This window comes from Saccopteryx bilineata, chromosome 9 (genome assembly GCF_036850765.1).
Source record: "Saccopteryx bilineata isolate mSacBil1 chromosome 9, mSacBil1_pri_phased_curated, whole genome shotgun sequence".
NCBI classification, from domain to species: Eukaryota; Metazoa; Chordata; class Mammalia; order Chiroptera; family Emballonuridae; genus Saccopteryx; species Saccopteryx bilineata.
The window spans coordinates 18,308,245-18,326,698 of NC_089498.1; the positions used below are offsets into that span (position 1 = coordinate 18,308,245).

Below are 18,454 nucleotides of genomic sequence, written 5' to 3' on the forward strand. Positions count from 1 at the left end.
TCTCCTTTGACAATTGAATACTGGTGGCAATTGGAGTACTGGTGGTGGGGCTGCCTGCTGGCTTTGAAACTCCGCCCCCAGCTCTCATCCAATCACAGTCCCTTGTTCTGGGGGCTGGGCTGAAGGGCTGCACTCCAAGCTGCTAGCTCTGCACTAGGTTCCCAGGCTGGGATGATGCCCTACGGTGGCTGCTGCTGCAGCTGCTGCTGTCTTCGCCACTGCCCGCGACTGCCCTGTGCGGTTGGGCTGTTGCTGCTGCTGTTACCACCCCTCGGTGAGTGCAGGCGTACTGGACTGGCCTGGGCCATTCACCCTCACCAGGCTGGGTTTAGGGTGTGTGGGAGCTGGAGCACAGCCTTCTGAGCAATGGGAACCAGAATGGTAAGGAGGTTTGAGGGCTACAGGGAGGGGATATGTACTAGTGGTTTCAGAACCAAAGTGAGAGGGCTTTGAACTGAGCCCCGGTTGTGGGGGAAGAACCTCAAATTTTCACTCTCCCTATTCTGGTAGAGGGAGAAATGGCCCTTGATGAGACTCCTAGACCAGCCTTGGTATTCTCTTAGGTCCTCTGTTAGGGTCTGAACTGAATCCCAACACCCTCTATCCTGCCCTACCTGTGCAAAAATACCTGTTTTGGGGTGCGGTGGGAAGGCCAAGCAAATCTTGTCTAGACTGCGGAGAGCCTGGACTGTGATGTGGAGGGGGAATGTGCCCCTGGATCCTTGACCCCTTTGCCTAGCTTTTTCACTTGGACCATCTTCATCTGACTTGGAGCTGCAGTAGCTCACAGGAAGAGCTGACCCCTGGGACGTGAGGACACCTACCTCACCCTCCTCTTTTATTCTATCCGGTCCCACCTAGAACAGAGCCCAGGCACATGATCCCCAAATGTGCCCCTTATTTCCCTGGGGTGCCTCTTTCATGCTGAGTCATGTCTACAGAGCATGGCACAGTATACAAGCCACTGGGGGTTTGGGGGTGAACCAACTCATCCTGTCAACTATTTTCCACTCCCAGTCCTTATATCTCCCCTGGAGGCAGCTGCCGTGGGCCCAGGCCACTGTGACAACATATACCAGGGCTTTGCCGAGTGTCTTATCCGCTTGGGGGACGGCATGGGCCACGGAAGTGAGCTAGAGACCATCTGCAGGTAAGAGCAGGTACAAGGTCTGCAGCCTGATCCCTGCTACCTTCCGTGCCTGAACCTTTTCCTTCTCATTCCAAAGCCTCCTTGCCCCACCTAACTCTCCTAACCCCACGCCCTTAACAGGTCCTGGAATGACTTCCACACCTGTGCCTCTGGAGTCCTGTTGGGCTGCCCGAAGGAGGCAGCTGCCGTGTGGGAGTCACTACAGCAAGAAGCTCGCCGGGCCCCACACCCAGATAACTTGCACACTCTGTGTGGCGCCCCTGTGCGTGTCCAGGAGCATGGCACAGGCCCGGAGACCAACCAGGAGACACTGCGAGCGACTGCACCTGCCCCTACCCCAGCCCCTGCTCCCCTGCTACTGGCAGCTGCTCTGGCATTCATTTACCTCCTGGGGCCTCTGGCCTAGCCATTTGGGTCAGGTAGCAGTGCCACCCCTGCTCTGGTGGCAACCTTTAATGCTCGGCAGAGTGCATTCAGCTTTCATTAAAAAAATTATTTATATTTGTACTAAGCTCCTTCCTTTCTTCTGGCTGCTCACTGCTTGACTGAGGTGGAGGCCTCCAGAAGCTGATCTTCAAGACAGAATAGGTAGTGCCGCCACAGGGGACTCCATCTTTTTCCTTACAAACACTCATTTCCCATGGGCAGTGCCAAGCTTTCCATTACATGCAGGTTCCAGGGTCTCTAGTGATCTGTCCTCCCAAGTTGGTATTCCTAGCCCTGCCTGGTCTCTAAGGGCCCTATGAGGTGGTGCAGTGTCTCACCCTATTCCCCACTATGCCCCCTGCAAGCGGGTTCTTTCTAGCCTTTAGGCTTCTGGCCATCTCTCTTCCTTCTCTGCCGAACTACCAGCTTAGCCTTCAAGACAGCTTAGACTAAGTGCTCTGTCCTCTACCTCTCTGGGGTCCTAGTCCATCTGAGGGGATCCTGCTCCAGAAGGTAGGGAGTCCCTGTTGGAGCTGCAGGTACTGGGTCACAATGAGGGTTCCCCTGGCCTCTGCTCTCCACAAGCTTGTTTTTTGAGAAGATTGTGCAGCATTAAGTCAAAACAATCCCAGAAGGCATTCTGGAAGCCTGGAATGGGTGTGTGGTGTGAGGCACCCCTGTTCCTCCTGGAAGAGAGGAAGAACAAGATTCAACATGGGCAGACCCTGAGGGAAGGAGGAGTCTCAGGGTGAGATTTTTTTTTTTTTTTTTTTTTTTTTTTTTTTTTTTTTTTGGCTCAGTCCTCTACCACCAGTACCAGGACCCTATTCTAAGCAGTGGGCACTGCCATGGCCTCCTCACTGGCTTCGACTCTCACTCCTTCTCTCTTTTTTTTTTTACAGAGAGAGAATCAGACAGGGACAGACAGAAACTGAGAGATGAGAAGCATCAATCATTAGTTGTTCGTTGATTGCTTTCTCATATGTGCCTTGACCGCGGGCCTTCAGCAGACCGAGAGTAACCCCTTGCTTGGGCCAGCAACCTTGGGTCTAAGCTGGTGAGCTTTTGCTCAAACCAGATGAGCCCGCGCTCAAGCTGGTGACCTCGGGGTCTCGAACCTGGGTCCCCCGCATCCCAGTCTGACGCCCTATCCACTGCGCCATCGCCTGGTCAGGCTCACTCCCTTTCTTTTATTTTCCATTTTCTATATTGAAAAACTGACTCTGCTGTTAAGTTCCTTCGCATTGTCTAGGAGGTCCTACGTAAACCAGCTCTGCCCACAGTTTATTCAGTCTACTCCTGCAACTCCCCTCTGTAGCAGAAGAGAGTGATCTACCTATTCAGCCCTTGGGGTCAAGGGAGCCTTCAGAGAAGGAGCATGATAGGGACTAGAGGAGGTAAGGATGGAGACTTACAAGTGGTGGGGCTGAGTTGGAGAGGGGTTTACAAGGGCGGCCTAAAGGAATGGTTGGGAGGTTGGGAGGGAGGGGGGAAGGGAGGTGGGAACCCAAATTTAGGCAGGCCAGATTTATGCTAAAGCCCATGCTGGGAAGTTGTGCCCCCAGGATAGAATCAAGCCTAATAGGACCCTTGCAGGGGCTCCAGAGTAACAGTGCTTCCAGAGACCTCCACTCAAGGGTGTAGGAGCCCAACTTCATCTGTGCTCTCCCACTCTGATTAAGTCAGATGCCTTCATTAACTCCCTCTCTGCCTTGATTTGCTCCTGTACTTCGTTTGCCTGTACTTTTATCCCTATTTCTCTCTCCCAACCATCATTACCCATCTTCTTCCATCACCTGAAGGAGAAAGTTAAAAAAAACAACAACTTTTAGATCTAGCCCCCTTTGGCCATAAGAATTTTCCAGAATGAAAGCCCACACTTTTATTCCTCTAGGTCTTTGTACACCTATCCTCTGTGCTCAGAATATCCTTCCCCATTTTTTTCCTGGTGAAACTCTTATTTCTTGTTCAGTATCACCTCCTCCAGGAAATATTCCTTAACCCTGACTCCATGCTGAATTAGCAGCCTCCTACCAGTCCCCACAGGTCCTAGGCTCTCTTCTGTCTCAGAACTGATAGAACTGGCTTGTTACTGTCTGAGTTAGGGTCAGAATTCCCATATTTGGACTCCCCAAGGATCCTCTGCGTCCCTAGCACCCCATCTAGGGCTAGGTATAAAGAGTGTACTTGCAGGAGGTGTGAAATGAAAGATAGAACCTCTAAGTCCAGCATAGGGAGTGTTATATTCAGTAAGAGCTTGGGCTGAGAACGACTCCAGTGTGGAGGGTTTGTTATTTTGGGGCAGCCCCCTCGGCCTGGGCATACTGTTGGGAGGGATGACATTGGGGCTGCAGACCCCAAAAGTCTTTTCAGAGCCACTCTTGGTGGGTGGCTGAGAACAGCCCGTTTCCAGTAGCAGGGACTGGCTATTCTGGCCAGCCATGGGGGTGATTACCATCCTTCTCCTGTGACCTACTTTCCCCTGGTGTTTGCTCCCTAAATCCTTGCTCTTCCCTGGAATTAAGTGACCTGGACTGTGTGTGGAGCTGGGGGTGGGGACAGAATCTGCTCTCTGGCCAGGGGCTTAAGAGCTTTGTATTTTATCCTAAAGCTGGAGAAGAGGGGTAAGCTGATATCCAAACTGACTAGGCCCTAAACACAGCTGCCCAGGCTAGAGCATTTCTCACATTTGCAGCTCTGCAGACATGGAACGAATTATTAAGGGGAGAGCCTAGAGGCTGGATGTCCTGAACCCACTCCCCTCTGTATCAACATACTCTTCACCGCAGGGTTTGGTGTTCTTTACCAGAGCCAAGGTCATCACCTGCCCATAGCAAGGGCTTAATAAATATCTGTTGAATTATGTTGCTTAATATCTGTAAATTAGAAGTGTTGTGTGGCTTTCTAAGCCCCATTAGCCCTGATTTTCTTTATTGCTTTTAACCCTCACAACAACTCTATGGGGTTAGGATTATGGTCCCCGTTACACAGGTAAGAAAGATGAGGTTTAAGGAGGGGAGATGCCTTTCCTAAAGTCACAGTTGTGGAAGTGTCAGAGGTGGGATTGACCCCAGGTTTGTTTGGCCTCGAAGTCCATGCCCCTACTCATCACACAGACTTTTGGAAGCAATTTGTAAAATTTACTTTCCTTTTTAAAAAAAAAAAAAATTTTATAATCCCCTACTAAATAAAACAGACAAAATAATTTTTATTGGTGTTAATTTATTTTTAGGTTTAAAGTATAACATTAACTGATATCACCAATTTTCAACCTTTTTCATGTCATGGCACACAAACTAATTACTAAAATTCTGTGGCACACCAAAAAATATTTTTGTAGCCTGACCAGGTGGTGGCACAGTGGATAGAGCGTTGGACTGGGATGCAGAGGACTCAGGTTCGAGGCCCCGAGGTTACCAGTTTGAGCGCGGGCTCATCTGGTTTGAACAAAGCTCACCAGCTTGGACCCAAGGTCGCTGGCTCGAGCAAGGGGTTACTCGGTCTGCTGAAGCCCGCGGTCAAGGCACATAAAAAACCCCAAACAAACAAAAAATATTTTTGTGCCTGACCAGGCAGTGGCGCAATGGATAGAGCGTCGGAGTGGGATGCAGAAGACCCAGGTTTGAGACCCCAAGGTCGCCAGCTGGAGCGTGGGCTCATCTGGTTTGAGCAAAAGCTCACCAGCTTGAGCCCAAGGTCGCTGGCTTGAGCAAGGGCTTACTCCGTCTGCTGAAGGCCCGTGGTCAAGGCACAAATGAGAAAGCAATCAATGAACAATTAAGGTGTTGCAACACACAACGTAAAACTAATGATTGATGTTTCTCATCTCTCTGTTCCTATCCCTCTCTCTCTCTCTGTCTCTAAAAAACAAAATATATATATATTTGCATATATGATAAAAAATAAGTATAACTTTCATTCATTAACATTGGACAGCTATTGTTGTGTTGGCAGTTGTCATTTTTTATTTGACAATTAAAACAGTCAGTGCCCCTAACTAAATAATCAGCAACTGCATGTATTCCAAATTCTTGCAGCATACTGGCTGAAAATTGCTGACTTAGCCCTGGCAAGTTAGTTCAGTTGGTTAAGTGTTATGCTGATGAATCATGGTTATGAGTTCGATCCCGGTCAGGGCACATACAAGAATTAACCAATGAATCTATAAATAAGTAGAACAACAAATTGATGTCTCTTCTCAAATCAATAAAAATAAATGTAAAAATTGCTAGCTTATATGTAGCCCATTAAAGACAGTTCCATGTGCAAAGTAAGTGTTCATTCAATAAAGACTTGTTGAATAAATGAACAGACTGAAACAAGGAAAATGAATGGAGGTTACAATCCCCTCATGACCGGCAGCATCTGTTTTTCCCACCTGCAATTGGAATTATCTGCAAAGTAGTGAGACAGTTCTGATCCTATGGAGATTTCTTTGTGAATGGCAACAAGTTTTCTTTTTTTTTTTTTTTAACCTATTGCTTTGCAGTCTTAAGATGCACTTAAATTTAGTAACAACCACAAAAATGAAAAAAAAATGTTACTCCTAAACTAGTCCAAGATTGACCGCCAATCCTCAAGTTAATAATTTTCAACTCCTCTGACATAGAGGCCAAACTTAACACTTCTGAGTGCCTGAATTATTTTAACAGCAGTTCTCTCTCTCTCTCTCTCTCTCTCTCTCTCTGTCTCTCTCTCTCTCTCTTTATATAGATTGTATTTAGACCTAGCCAGGTAGCTTGGTTGGTTCAAGCCTGGTCCCAAAACACAGAGGTTACCAGTTGGGAACAAATTGATGTTCTTCTCTCTCTCCTTTCCTTTCTCACTGAAATCAATAAATAAACTTTTTTTTTTTTTTTTTTTTTTTACAGGGACAGAGAGAGTCAGAGAGAGGGATAGGACAGGGACAGACAGGAACGGAGAGAGATGAGAAGCATCAATCATCAGTTTTTTGTTGCGAGACCTTAGTTGTTCATTGACTGCTTTCTCATATGTGCCTTGACCGCGGGGCTTCAGCAGACAGAGCAACCCCTTGCTCGAGCCAGCGACCTTGGGTCCAAGCTGGTGAATTTTTGCTCAAACCAGATGAACCTGCACTCAAGTTGGCGACCTCAGGGTCTCAAACTTGGGTCCTCTGCATCCCAGTCCAACGCTCTATACACTGCGCCACCGCCTGGTCAGGCAATAAATAAACATTTTAAAAAAAGATTTTGTTTGCCCTGGCTGGTTGGCTCAGTGGTAGAGCATGGGCCTGGCGTGCAGGAATCCCGGGTTTGATTCCCAGCCAGGGCACACAGGAGAAGCGCCCATCTGCTTCTCCACCCCTCCCCCTCCCTCTCTGTCTCTCTGTTCCCCTCCCACAGCCAAGGCTCCATTGGAGCAAAGTTGGCCCGGGCGCTGAGGATGGCTCTATGGCTTCTGCCTCAGGCACTAGAATGGCTCTGGTTGCAGCAGATGGGCAGAGCATCGCCCCCTGTTGTTTATTGTTTTTAGAGAGAGAAGATACAGGGTGAGGAGGAGCAGGATGCATCAACTCATAATAGTTGCTTCTCTTACGTTCCTTGATCGGGCAAGCCAGGGGTTTTCAACTGGCCATCTCACCATTCCAGGTCTCCACCTCATCCACTGCCCCACCACAGGTCAGGAATAACTGCAGTTTTCAAAAAATAGATTTGTTAATGAAATTTAAACCGATCCTTTGCGGAGTTTCAGAGGCACTTCCAGAAACCTGTTGAAACGCATTCCGTCTCCAGCCTTGTATGACAGACAGTACCCTCTCCCCAACCACAAACTTGAAACTTGCTCCCAACGCAGTTCCTTTTCTTTTAACTTAATTTAACCTTTCTACATTAATTTTTCAATTATAGTTGACATTAATATTATTTTATATTAGTTTCTGGTGTACCTCCTCTTTCTGTAACACGTTCCTTCCGCAGCCTACAGTTTACAACAATTAGGGAACAATTGAGATCCCCTCCCGACGCAGAGAGTTCGTCCCGCCCTGAAGGAGTTGATTGGCAGGCTACACTGGGAGCGCCCCCAACAGCGCAGCCAGGCCCTCCCGAAGGTCCGCCCCCATCCCGCCCTGTAGGCGGTCCGGGTTTGTTTTGGCGTCAAGCGCGCTCTATGATGACGCCACGACGCTAACGCCTGAGGATGGCGGCGGCGGCGGCGGGGGTTGTGGCCGTGGCCACGGGCCCGAGAGGGTCAGCACAGCCACCAGGACGCCGAAGAGCCCACCGCCCCCGCGAGGTGAGGCGGCCCGGCCCAGGGCTACGGCCCAACGGGCGGGAGGGGCTGAGGAGCTGCGGCCACGGTCGCTTCCTGACGCACCGGGCCTGTCCTTGTCCAGACCGGAGCCCTTGGCCCGTGCCAGGTGTGCCGGGGCCTACGGGGCTGGGGAGCAGGCCAGACAATGGCTGCTCGGGGTCCCCGGTGTCCAAGTCTAAAGTGGCCTTGAAACGTGTTGCTGCTCTGGGTAGCCCTTCTCTGGGGTCTCGTGGACCTGTTGAACGTGGTCAGCTGCCCTGCCTGCTGTTCAGCCAGCCGGCGTCGGTCACGGTGAACTAACTAACCCGGTTTTCCTCACTCCCTTCTCGTGTCCAGCACCTACTGCACACCCCTCAACGCCAGGGTCTGGCGGGGAGCTAGTCGCTTTCTTACTCAGTCTGGGAAAGAGCAGGCCTGAGCCCAGTCAGGTCGCCTGCCCTGGAAACTAGTCATCCCTCTGTTTATAAGGGGAAGCCCAACTGTCCATGCTCACTCCCGCCAAATGGAGTTGCTGAAGTGATAATTCTCACCTGAATAAGAGCTTCACTGCCTAAAACCGGCTTCTTGGTTCCTTACAGGATAAAGTCTAAGCTTCTTAGGAAGGCATTCAGGGCTCTTCATAATCTGAAAGGTCTAACCCTGAACTCAACACCTGGGCATTTCTGCCTTCTGTTTACATATTTTGTTGGGGCATGTAGGCCTTCTGTTAGCTCTGTGGTTTAATACCCTTGTGCTTTAGATACACAATTTTCTCATTTTGTAATACTCTTATTTTCCCTTCCACCAGTATGAAAAATTTACATCTGTCTTTTAAAATTCACTTTAGGGCCCTGGCCTGTTGGCTCAGTGGTAGACCATTGGCCCAGCTTGCAGAGGTCCCTGGTTTGTTCTCCGGGCACATATGAGAAGTAGCCATCTGCTTCTCTTTCCTCCCCATTCTCTCCTTTCTCACAGCCAGTGGCTTAATTGGTCTGAGCATCAGCTCTGAGCGCTGAGGACTGCTTGTTAGTCCAAGTGTCGGCCTCAGGCAATGAGGATAGCTTGGTTTAGTGGAGCATTTGCCACTTAAAAAGAAAAATCACCTTAGATTTCATTTCCTTGGAAAAGCCTTCCTTACTTCACATGTAACCATTGATGACTGCAGGGTTTTTTTTTGTTTTTGTTTTTGTATTTTTCTGAAGTGAAAAGCAGGGAGGCAGAGAGACTCCTGCATGCACCCTACCAGGCTCCACCCGGCATGCCCACTAGGGGGCGAGGCTCTGCCTGTCTGGGGCATTGCTCCGTTGCAACCGGAGCCATTCTAGTGCCTGAGGCGGAGGCTGTTCAACACCCAGGCCAACTTTGCTCCAATGGAGCGTTGGCTGCGGGAGGGGAAGAGAGAGAGAGAGAGGAAGGAGAGTGGGAAGGATGGAGAAGCAGATGGGCACTTCTCCTATGTGCCCTGGCTGGGAATCAAACCCAGGACTTCCACACTCTGGGCCAATGCTCTACCACTGAGAGAAACAGCCAGAGCCAACTCTGCACTTTTATTCATGCTACTACTGTTGAGTAGATCATGTTATGTCACATAATGGTGAGTTTGGGGTTGTGCTTTCTATCTGTACCTGAGTATATGGCTCTGCCTGGCATAAAGTGGAGCTAAAATCCACTGGGATAGGAAGCTGTTTTAAGAATGTATACTGACTCAGCTGTTTTTTGAGCACCTATTAGGGCTCAGGGTCTGAGATGAGTACAGCAAATGTGTATTTTGTGTTTGCGCATGCATGCATGCATATGTGTGTGGTAGGTGTTGCAGCCTTGTCAACCTTGATGATCTAAAGTAGTTTTTCAAGATGCAAATTCAAGAGTCTTTTTGGTCCAGTGGGAAGGGCTAGCTGTGCCTTGTCGCCTTCTGTTGCAGTTTCATTGCCCATACTTTGGGGAGGCAGTGTGATTTGATGGTTAGACATGAGCTCTAGACTCTGAAAGATGGAATAATTTCTGTCTTTTTTGAGATCTTGAGGCTCTTGAGTCCTAGTTTGTTCATTGTAAAACAGTAATAATCATACCTACTCTGTGTGGTTGCAGAGAGGAGTGAGAGTGCATATAAGACACTTAGAACAGGTGGAACTCTGTAAATGGAAGTCACTGTGTTTACTAATGTCTGTTCTCCCCAGAATATGTCCCGTGCTAAAAGGAGATCTCATCTTAGTAAGCCTACTTGCTTTTCAGACTGAGCCTCATGTAGGAATCTATCTTATGCTATGATTCCTCAAGGTCTTTTCTGGTCATCTGGGAAAGCTCTGACAAAACTGCTTCTTCTACTCTGTCCAGTTGTAGTGGGCCATTCCCCTAGGACCCTTGTCGGCAAACTGTGGCTCGCGGGCCATATGTGGCTCTTTGGCCCCTTGAGTGTGGCTCTTCCACAAAATACCATGTGCGGGTGCTACCTAGATAAGGAATGTACCTACCTATATAGTTTAAGTTTAGAAAATTTGGCTCTCAAAAGAAATTTCAATCGTTGTACTGTTGATATTTGGCTCTGTTGACTAATGAGTTTGCCAACCACTGCCCTAGGAGAAATTCAGAATGCTGACTCACTAGAAGGTGAGTTTGCTGAATAAGCATATTGTCCAGATCTAATTGCAGTTCTTGTACTTGTTAAGTTATATTAATGGGCTAAAGAAAGTGCATCTTGCCTGACCAGGCGGTGGCACAGTGGATAGAGTGTCGGACTGGGATGCAGAAAACCCAGGTTCGAGACCCCGAGGTCGCCAGCTTGAGCGCGGGCTCATCTGGTTTGAGCAGAGCTCACCAGCTTGGACCCAAGGTCTCTGGCTCAAGCAAGGGGTTGCTCGGTCTGCTGAAGGCCCACAGTCAAGGCACATATGAGAAAGCAATCAATGAACAACTAAGGTGTTGCAACACGCAACGAAAAACTAATGATTAATGCTTCTCATCTCTCCGTTCCTGTCTGTCTCTGTCTATCCCTCTCTCTGTCTCTATAAAAAAAAAGAAAAAAAAAGAAGGTGCATCTTTCAGGGAATCTGTTTGTTTCTGACACTGAGCTAGAATGGAATGCAGTACTCTTGCAGATCTTAGTGTCTGTGGAATCTGAAATAGATACTGGGATTCTTTGTCAGTCACATAAATGGGTGAGACTTTCATTTGGCCTTCTGTTATACTTTATAAATATGAGCATGTTATGTGGGCAATTTCAGTCCTCTTCAGAGCTTCTCAACTGTATGATGTGAATGGGCTATAGGTGTTCAAGGGCATTGGCCCTTAATCTTGGAGATAGCTGAGAACATCTGTCTCCACTGATCATAGGGTACACAGAAAAGTTTGAGAAATACAGCCCTGAGAGAAAGGAAGCAATTCTGTTTGTTGAGAGCTGGAAAGAGACTTACTTATTTGAACTTATTTTCCTTCCAAGAATCTTACTCAGTGAGTATTAAGCTAATTTGTGTTGGCTAGGTCATCACTGAGCTAATTCTTGGTACAGCCCTCTGTTGCCATGGTGTCTAATGTGATGCTAAAGTAGAAAAATGTGGTGTTTTAATTTGCTGGGAGAAAATTATTTCAGAGGGACTCCTTCCAGGCTGCCAGCCTTTGAGTGGCCTCACAGGGCACCATAACGGTAATGGATTAAGGGATCCTTGATGTGGAGCCATCTGGGCTGTAAATTCCTTGAGAGCAGAGATTATGGCTACCTTCTTTTTTGTCTTTCACAGTCCCTGGCAAAGTTCCTGGCTCACAGCAGGAGCTCAGTAAATATTTGTGGGTTGAACTTTGGGATTTTGGAAGGAGAACCCCACATACGTTGCCAGAGTCCTTTTTTTTTTTTTGGTGACAGAGACAGAGTCAGAGAGAGGGACAGATAGGGAAGACGGACGGAAAGGGAGAGAGATGAGAAACATCAATTCTTCGTGCGATTCCTTAGATGTTCATTGATTGATTTCTCATATGTGCCTTGACCGGGGGGCTACAGAAGACTGAGTGACCCCTTGCTCGAGCCAGCAACCTTGGGCTCAAGCTGGTGAGCCTTGCTCAAACCAGATGAGCCCGCGTTCAAGCTGGCGACCTCGGGGTCTCGAACCTGGGTCCTCTGCGTTCCAGTTCGATGCTCTATCCACTGTGCAACCGCCTGGTCAGGCGAGTTTGTATTTTTGACAATGGGATGGGCAGTAGGTAGGATGTCTTGGTGTAGTTGGGGTCACAATAAAATGAGGAAGACACCCACAAGGAAGAGTTGCAGTGTTTTCTCCTGAACGTGAAGCTGGCTCTTGGTGTTGCTTGTGCAACTGCCTTTTTTTATTTTATTTTATTTTATTTTTTTCGTATTTTTCTGAAGCTGGAAACAGGGAGAGACAGTCAGACTCCCGCATGCGCCCGACCAGGATCCACCCGGCACGCCCACCAGGGGCTACCCTCCGGGGCGTCGCTTTACCAGAGCCACTCTAGTGCCTGGGGCAGAGGCCAAGGAGCCATCCCCAGCGCCCGGGCCATCTTTGCTCCAATGGAGCCTTGGCTGCGGGAGGGGAAGAGAGAGACAGAGAGGAAGGAGAGGGGGAGGGGTGGAGAAGCAGATGGGCGCTTCTCCTATGTGCCCTGGCCGGGAATTGAACCCAGGTCCCCTGCACGCCAAGCCGACGCTCTACCGCTGAGCCAACTGGCCAGGGCCTGCAACTACTTTTTGTCATTGATGATCGTTCTTCTCTTCCTTTGGGAGAGTAAGAGGGAGAGGATGCAGTCTGAATGGTTTTTGTTAAAAATAAAATGAGGAAGACACAACAAATTGTTGAACCTCTTTCCCTCTCTCAGTCGTAAGGCAGGAGTCTGCCCACCAATTATCATGTTCTTTTTTTTTTAATTAATTCTTTTTTTTTTTTTTTTTTTTTTTTTTTTAGAGAGGAGAGGGAGAGACAGTGAGAGTGGAGAGACAGAGAGAAGGGGGGGGGAGGAGCTGGAAGCATCAACTCCCATATGTGCCTTGACCAGGCAAGCCCAGGGTTTCGAACCGGCGACCTCAGCATTTCCAGGTCGACACTTTATCCACTGCGCCACCACAGGTCAGACATATCATGTTCTTGAGAAGTGAGGTCCCAAGTTGCTACATTCTAAAAAGAAGTCATAACACTTTTTATTCTGAAATAATACTAAAAGTTACAACATTCTAGAAATGAAAAATGTACAGTGTCTTTAGACACAAACATGAATAATTTGGTGTATAATCCTCCAGCATTTTTTTCTTATGCATATACTAGTCTATACATTTCTATAATATGTATTTTTGTTACCTTTTAAATTTATTTATTTATTTATTTATTTTTTGGTATTTTTCTGAAGTAGGAAACAGGGAGGCAGTCAGACAGGCTCCCGCATGCGCCTGACTGGGATCCACCCAGCACGCCCACCAGGGGGCGATGCTCTGCTCATCTGGGGCTTCGCTCTGTTGTAACCACAGCCATTCTAGCGCCTGAGGCAGAGGCCACAGAGCCATCCTTAGCGCCCGGGCCAACTTTGCTCCAATGGAGCCCTGGCTGCGGGAGGGGAAGAGAGAGACAGAGAGGAAGGAGAGGGGGAGGGGTGGAGAAGCAGATGGGCGCTTCTCCTGTGTGCCCTGGCCGGGAATCGAACCCAGGACTCCTGCACGCCAGGCTGATGCTCTACCACTGAGCCAACTGGCCAGGGCCTACCTTTTTAAATTTTATTTATTTTTTTTAACTAGAGTGACAAAGACAGACAGGAATGGAGAGAGATGAGAAGCATTTCTTAGTGTGTCACTTTAGTTCATTAATTGCTTCTCATATGTGCCTTCACCCAGGGTAGTGGGGTTCAGCTGAGCCAGTGACCCCTTGCTCAAGCCAGTGACCTTGGGCTCAAGTCAGCGACCTTTGGGCTCAAGCCAGCCACCATGGAGTCATGTCTATGATCCCACACTCAAGCTGGCAACTTCAGGGTTTCAAACCTGAGTCCTCACATTCCAGGTTGACGCTCTAACCACTGTGCCACCGCCTGGTCAGTTTGTTAACTTAAAAAATATAATATGTGGTGATGATTTTAAAATATAGCAACAGTACAGCCTGACCGGGTGGTGGCACAGTGGATAGAGCGTTGAACTGGGATGCGGAAGACCCAGGTTTGAGACCCCGAGGTTGCTGGCTTGAGCAAGGGGTTACTCGGTCTGCTGAAGGCCCGCAGTCAAGGCACATATGAGAAAGCAATCAATGAACAATTTAAGGTGTTGCAGTGCGCAACAAAAAACTAATGATTGATGCTTCTCACCTATCTCTTCGTTCCTGTCTGTCTGTCCCTGTCTATCCCTCTTTCTGAATCTCTCTCTGTCTCTATAAAATAAATAAATAAATAAAAAATATAGCAACAGCACAGAAGTATATAAAGTGAGAAGTAAAAGCTCCCCTTCCTTCCTTCTGCCTGTTCCCTTCACATTCTCATACCCTAGAGACAATTCTGTCAATAGGTTCTCTTCTACCCTTCCAGGATAAGTTTTTTCCATATGTATGTCTGACTTTTAAAAATTCATCACTGGACATATGCTTACCTGCTTTTTTTTTTTTTTTAAAGATTTTATTTATTCATTTTAGATAGAGGAGATAGAGAGAAAGGCCAAGAGAGAGAAGGGGGAGGAGCAGGAAGCATCAACTCCCATACATGCCTTGATCAGGCAAGCCTGGGGTTTTGAACCGGCAACCTCAGTGTTCCAGGTCAATGCTTTTATCCACTGTGCCACCGCAGGTCAGGCTTTACCTGTTATTTTTAAACTACTTAATACATCACAGACGTGGATCCTGGCATAAAGCCACTCAATAAAATTAAGTAACTGGTATCTTTGTCAATATATATGGATTTACCTCATTTTATTTTCTTATTTTCATTTCTTTATGTGTTAAGTGGATAATTTTTTTTTCTCCTAGTTTTTTTTCCCTCATTTAAAAAAAAATTTTTTTTTAATTTTTTACAGAGACAGAGAATGAGTCAGAGAGAGGGATAGACAGACAGGAATGGAGAGAGATGAGTAGCAACAATTATTAGTTTTTCATTGCGAGTTGCAACACTTTAGTTGTTCATTGATTGCTTTCTCATATGTGCCTTGACCGCGGGCCTTCAGCAGACCAAGTAACCCCTTGCTGGAGCCAGCGACCTTGGGCTCAAGCTGGTGGGCTTTTGCTCAAACCAGATGAGCCCGCGCTCAAGCTGGCGACCTTGGGGTCTCGAACCTGGGTCCTCTGCATCCCAGTTCGACGCTCTATCCACTGCGCCACTGCCTGGTCAGGCTTTCCCTCATTTTTTTTTTTTTTTTTTTTCATTTTTCTGAAGCTGGAAACAGGGAGAGACAGTCAGACAGACTCCCGCATGCGCCCGACTGGGATCCACCCGGCACGCCCACCAGGGGCGATGCTCTGCCCACCAGGGGGTGATGCTCTGCCCATCCTGGGCGTCGCCATGTTGCGACCAGAGCCACTCTAGAGCCTGGGGCAGAGGCCACAGAGCCATCCCCAGCGCCCGGGCCATCTTTGCTCCAATGGAGCCTTGGCTGCGGGAGGGGAAGAGAGAGACAGAGAGGAAAGCGCGGCGGAGGGGTGGAGAAGCAAATGGGCGCTTCTCCTATGTGCCCTGGCCGGGAATCGAACCCGGGTCCTCCGCACGCTAGGCCGACGTTTCCCTCATTTTTAAAAAGATTTTATTTATTGATTTTTAGAGAGAGAGTGAGAGAAGAGGGGGGAGGAGCGGGAAGCCTAACACATAAGTTTCTTCTTGTATGTGCCTTGACCAGGCAAGCCCGGGGTTTCAAACTGGTGTACTCAGTGTTCCAGGTTGACCCTCTGTCCACTGCACTGCCACATTCAGGCAAGTTTACCTCATTCTTTTCAAAAGCTGCAGTTCATTTCATGATAGGAATATATCTTAAGTTATTTAATTATTCTCTTACTGATCATTATTTGGGTTGTTTCCATTTCTTCCTTATTATAAAGAATGCTGCCATACACTTTATTATACAAATATATCTTTGTATATTTGTGAAAGTGATTTAATAGTATTATTTCTGAAAATGAAATTGCTGATCCTATGTCAATTTTCTTGTTTCAAAAAGCAGGATCATGAAAGAATAAAACACACACACAGTCTGGCCAGGCGGTGGCACAGTGGATAGAACGTCAGACTGGGATGCGGAAGACCCAGGTTCGAGACCCTAAGGTTGCCAGTTTGAGCATGGGTTCATCTGGCTTGAGGAAAAAGCTCACCAGCTTAGACCCAAGGTCGTTGGCTTGAGCAAGGGGTTATTCAGTCTGCTGAAGGCCCATGGTCAAGGCACATATGAGAAAGCAATCAATGAACAACTAAGGTGTCGCAATGCGCAACGAAAAACTAATGATTGATGCTTCTCATCTCTCCGTTCCTGTTGTCTGTCCCTGTCTATCCCCCACTCTGACTCTCTCTCTGTCTCTGTAAAAAAATAAAATAAAATAAAACACACACATACACACACACACAGCAGGATCATGAAAGAATAACACACACACACACACACACACGGATCACATAGTTCCCCCAAAGCTGCATAGACATAGGTTTTTGTCTAAAGTGATGGGCTTCTTTGACTGATATATCTCTGCTTGCCTCATGATGGTTAGATGTGCTGTTTAGCAGTAATTATGTCTTGGATTACTGAGAAATTACTGCCTACTTCATTTTGATAGATAATCTTTTAAAACATGGGAGTAGAATATAGAAATCTTTGTAGGCAAAAGGTTGTGAAACTGCTGTGAAGAACAATTTTAGGGAATGTTATTAAGAGGGCTGTGTGCCTGTGGGCCCCTGTCTGGGAGACATCCACAGAACTGGCTTCTGTGTTTAGGAAATTGTTTTAGAATCCATCTTTGCCCCCTTCTAGGCCCCAGGCCTCCCCCACAGATGGGGTCAGGTCTGGCAGCTTATGGTAAATTTGCTTTGGAGTTCAGAAAACAATCTGTAAAACCCAGATAGACCAGAGAATTCCAGCCTCCTTTGTTGTTGAGGACATTTACACAGGCCCGTAGAGCATGGCTGCGGTTTAACCAGCAATCTGGCCCCCTTCTGCCACTTGAAATTTCTGAGGTTCTGGGGTTGTTGCCTCATAGCAAACAAAAATCCGAGAGCCAGACCACCTTTCGTTTACTGTTAGTGAACGCTCTGAGCTTAGCACTTTGCTGTTTGCCACAGAGAGAGTTCTAGAAGTGGCCCCTTCCCTCAAGGGGCTAACAACTCTAGTGACCAGAGGCAATCAAGAGTACACAAGTGAGCAGTGTGACCCAGATTATTTTTCTTCTTAAGATTTTATTTTTTGATTTTACAGAGAGAGGAAGGAGTGGGTAGTAAGAAGTATCAACTCATAGTTGCTTCACTTTAGTTATTTGTTGATTGCTTGTGTATGTACCTTGACTGGGCAAGCCTAGTGTTTCGAACCTGTGACCTCAGCATTCCAGATCAACACTTTATTCACTGCGCCACCACAGGTCAGGCCCTAGATTGTATTTGGAATGGAGGTTTCAAAAGACAGTCCCTTCAGGAAGTTTTGGTGATTCACCAGCTGAGTGGTAAAAGAAAGAATTGAGGCCTTGACCTGATGAGGCCCAGCTCTGGTATTCCTGGAGTTTTTTCTATATAATGGAAGGAGCTCTAGATGGAGAATCAGGAGGTTTGGGTCCATGCTCAGCCATCACTATTTGAGTGACCTTCATTTCTGTAGACTACAGTGTAGAGTATTATTGAGGACAGTAGTGTTGAATAGGCACTCTCGCCCACTGCCACACTCTGTCCAACACACTTGCTTTTCTTGAGAAGTGCTTTCTTTTTGATATTTGTTTGCATGGTCTTTTGGGGGTGGGGTTTACTTTATTTTAATTGAATTTATTGGGGTACAGGTTCAGGTATGCAACTCAATAAAACATCATCTGACCATTGCATTGTGTGCCCATCGCTTCAAGCAATCTCTTTTGCCCCATTATCCCCCCTTTGCCCACCTCCACCTATCCCATGCCCCCTTTCCCTCTGGCTATCATCACACTGTTGTCTGTGTCTACATGTTATATAGAAATTTTTATTTTTGCTTAATCCCTTCACCTTTTATTCAGTCCCCCAACCACACTCTGACAGTTGTCAGTCTGTTCTTTTTTTTTTTTTTTTTTTTTTTTTACAGAGGCGGAGATAGACAGGGACAGGCAGACAGGAACGGAGAGAGATGAGAAGCATCAGTCATCAGTTTCTCGTTGTGCGTTGTGACTTCTTAGTTGTTCATTGATTGCTTTCTCACATGTGCCTTGACCGCGGGCCTTCAGCAGACCGAGTAACCCCCTGCTGGAGCCAGCGACCTTGGGTCTAAGCTGGTGAGCTCTTTGCTCAAGCCAGATGAGCCCGCGCTCAAGCTGGCGACCTTGGGGTCTCGAACCTGGGTCCTTCCGCATCCCAGTCCGACGCTCTATCCACTGCGCCACCACCTGGTCAGGCTGTTGTTCTGCTTATTTATGTACTCGGTAGTTTCTTGTATGTTCCCTGACTGGGGATTGAACCCACAACCTGGACATTTCAGGATGACACTAAGCAACTGAGCTACCCAGCCAGGGCCTA

At 47.6% G+C, this 18,454-nt stretch overlaps 2 protein-coding genes across 2 annotated transcripts in view; both read left to right on the forward strand.

The window, feature by feature from the left end:
- The first annotated feature begins 170 nt into the window (after positions 1-170).
- Positions 171-1,657, forward strand: NRN1L (neuritin 1 like). The gene is made up of 3 exons (XM_066242618.1): positions 171-274; positions 1,018-1,150; positions 1,271-1,657. The coding sequence occupies exons 1-3, from the start codon at positions 172-174 to the stop codon at positions 1,554-1,556; spliced, it is 522 nt and encodes a 173-aa protein (XP_066098715.1). The 5' UTR covers position 171; the 3' UTR covers positions 1,557-1,657.
- Positions 1,658-7,709: 6,052 nt separating this feature from the next.
- The window catches only part of PSKH1 (protein serine kinase H1), a 38,493-nt gene continuing 27,748 nt past the window's right edge, over positions 7,710-18,454 (forward strand). Inside the window, exon 1 of the mRNA XM_066242402.1 lies at positions 7,710-7,828. The gene's annotated coding sequence lies outside the window, so the exon portion shown is untranslated. The remainder of the gene's footprint in view (positions 7,829-18,454) is intronic.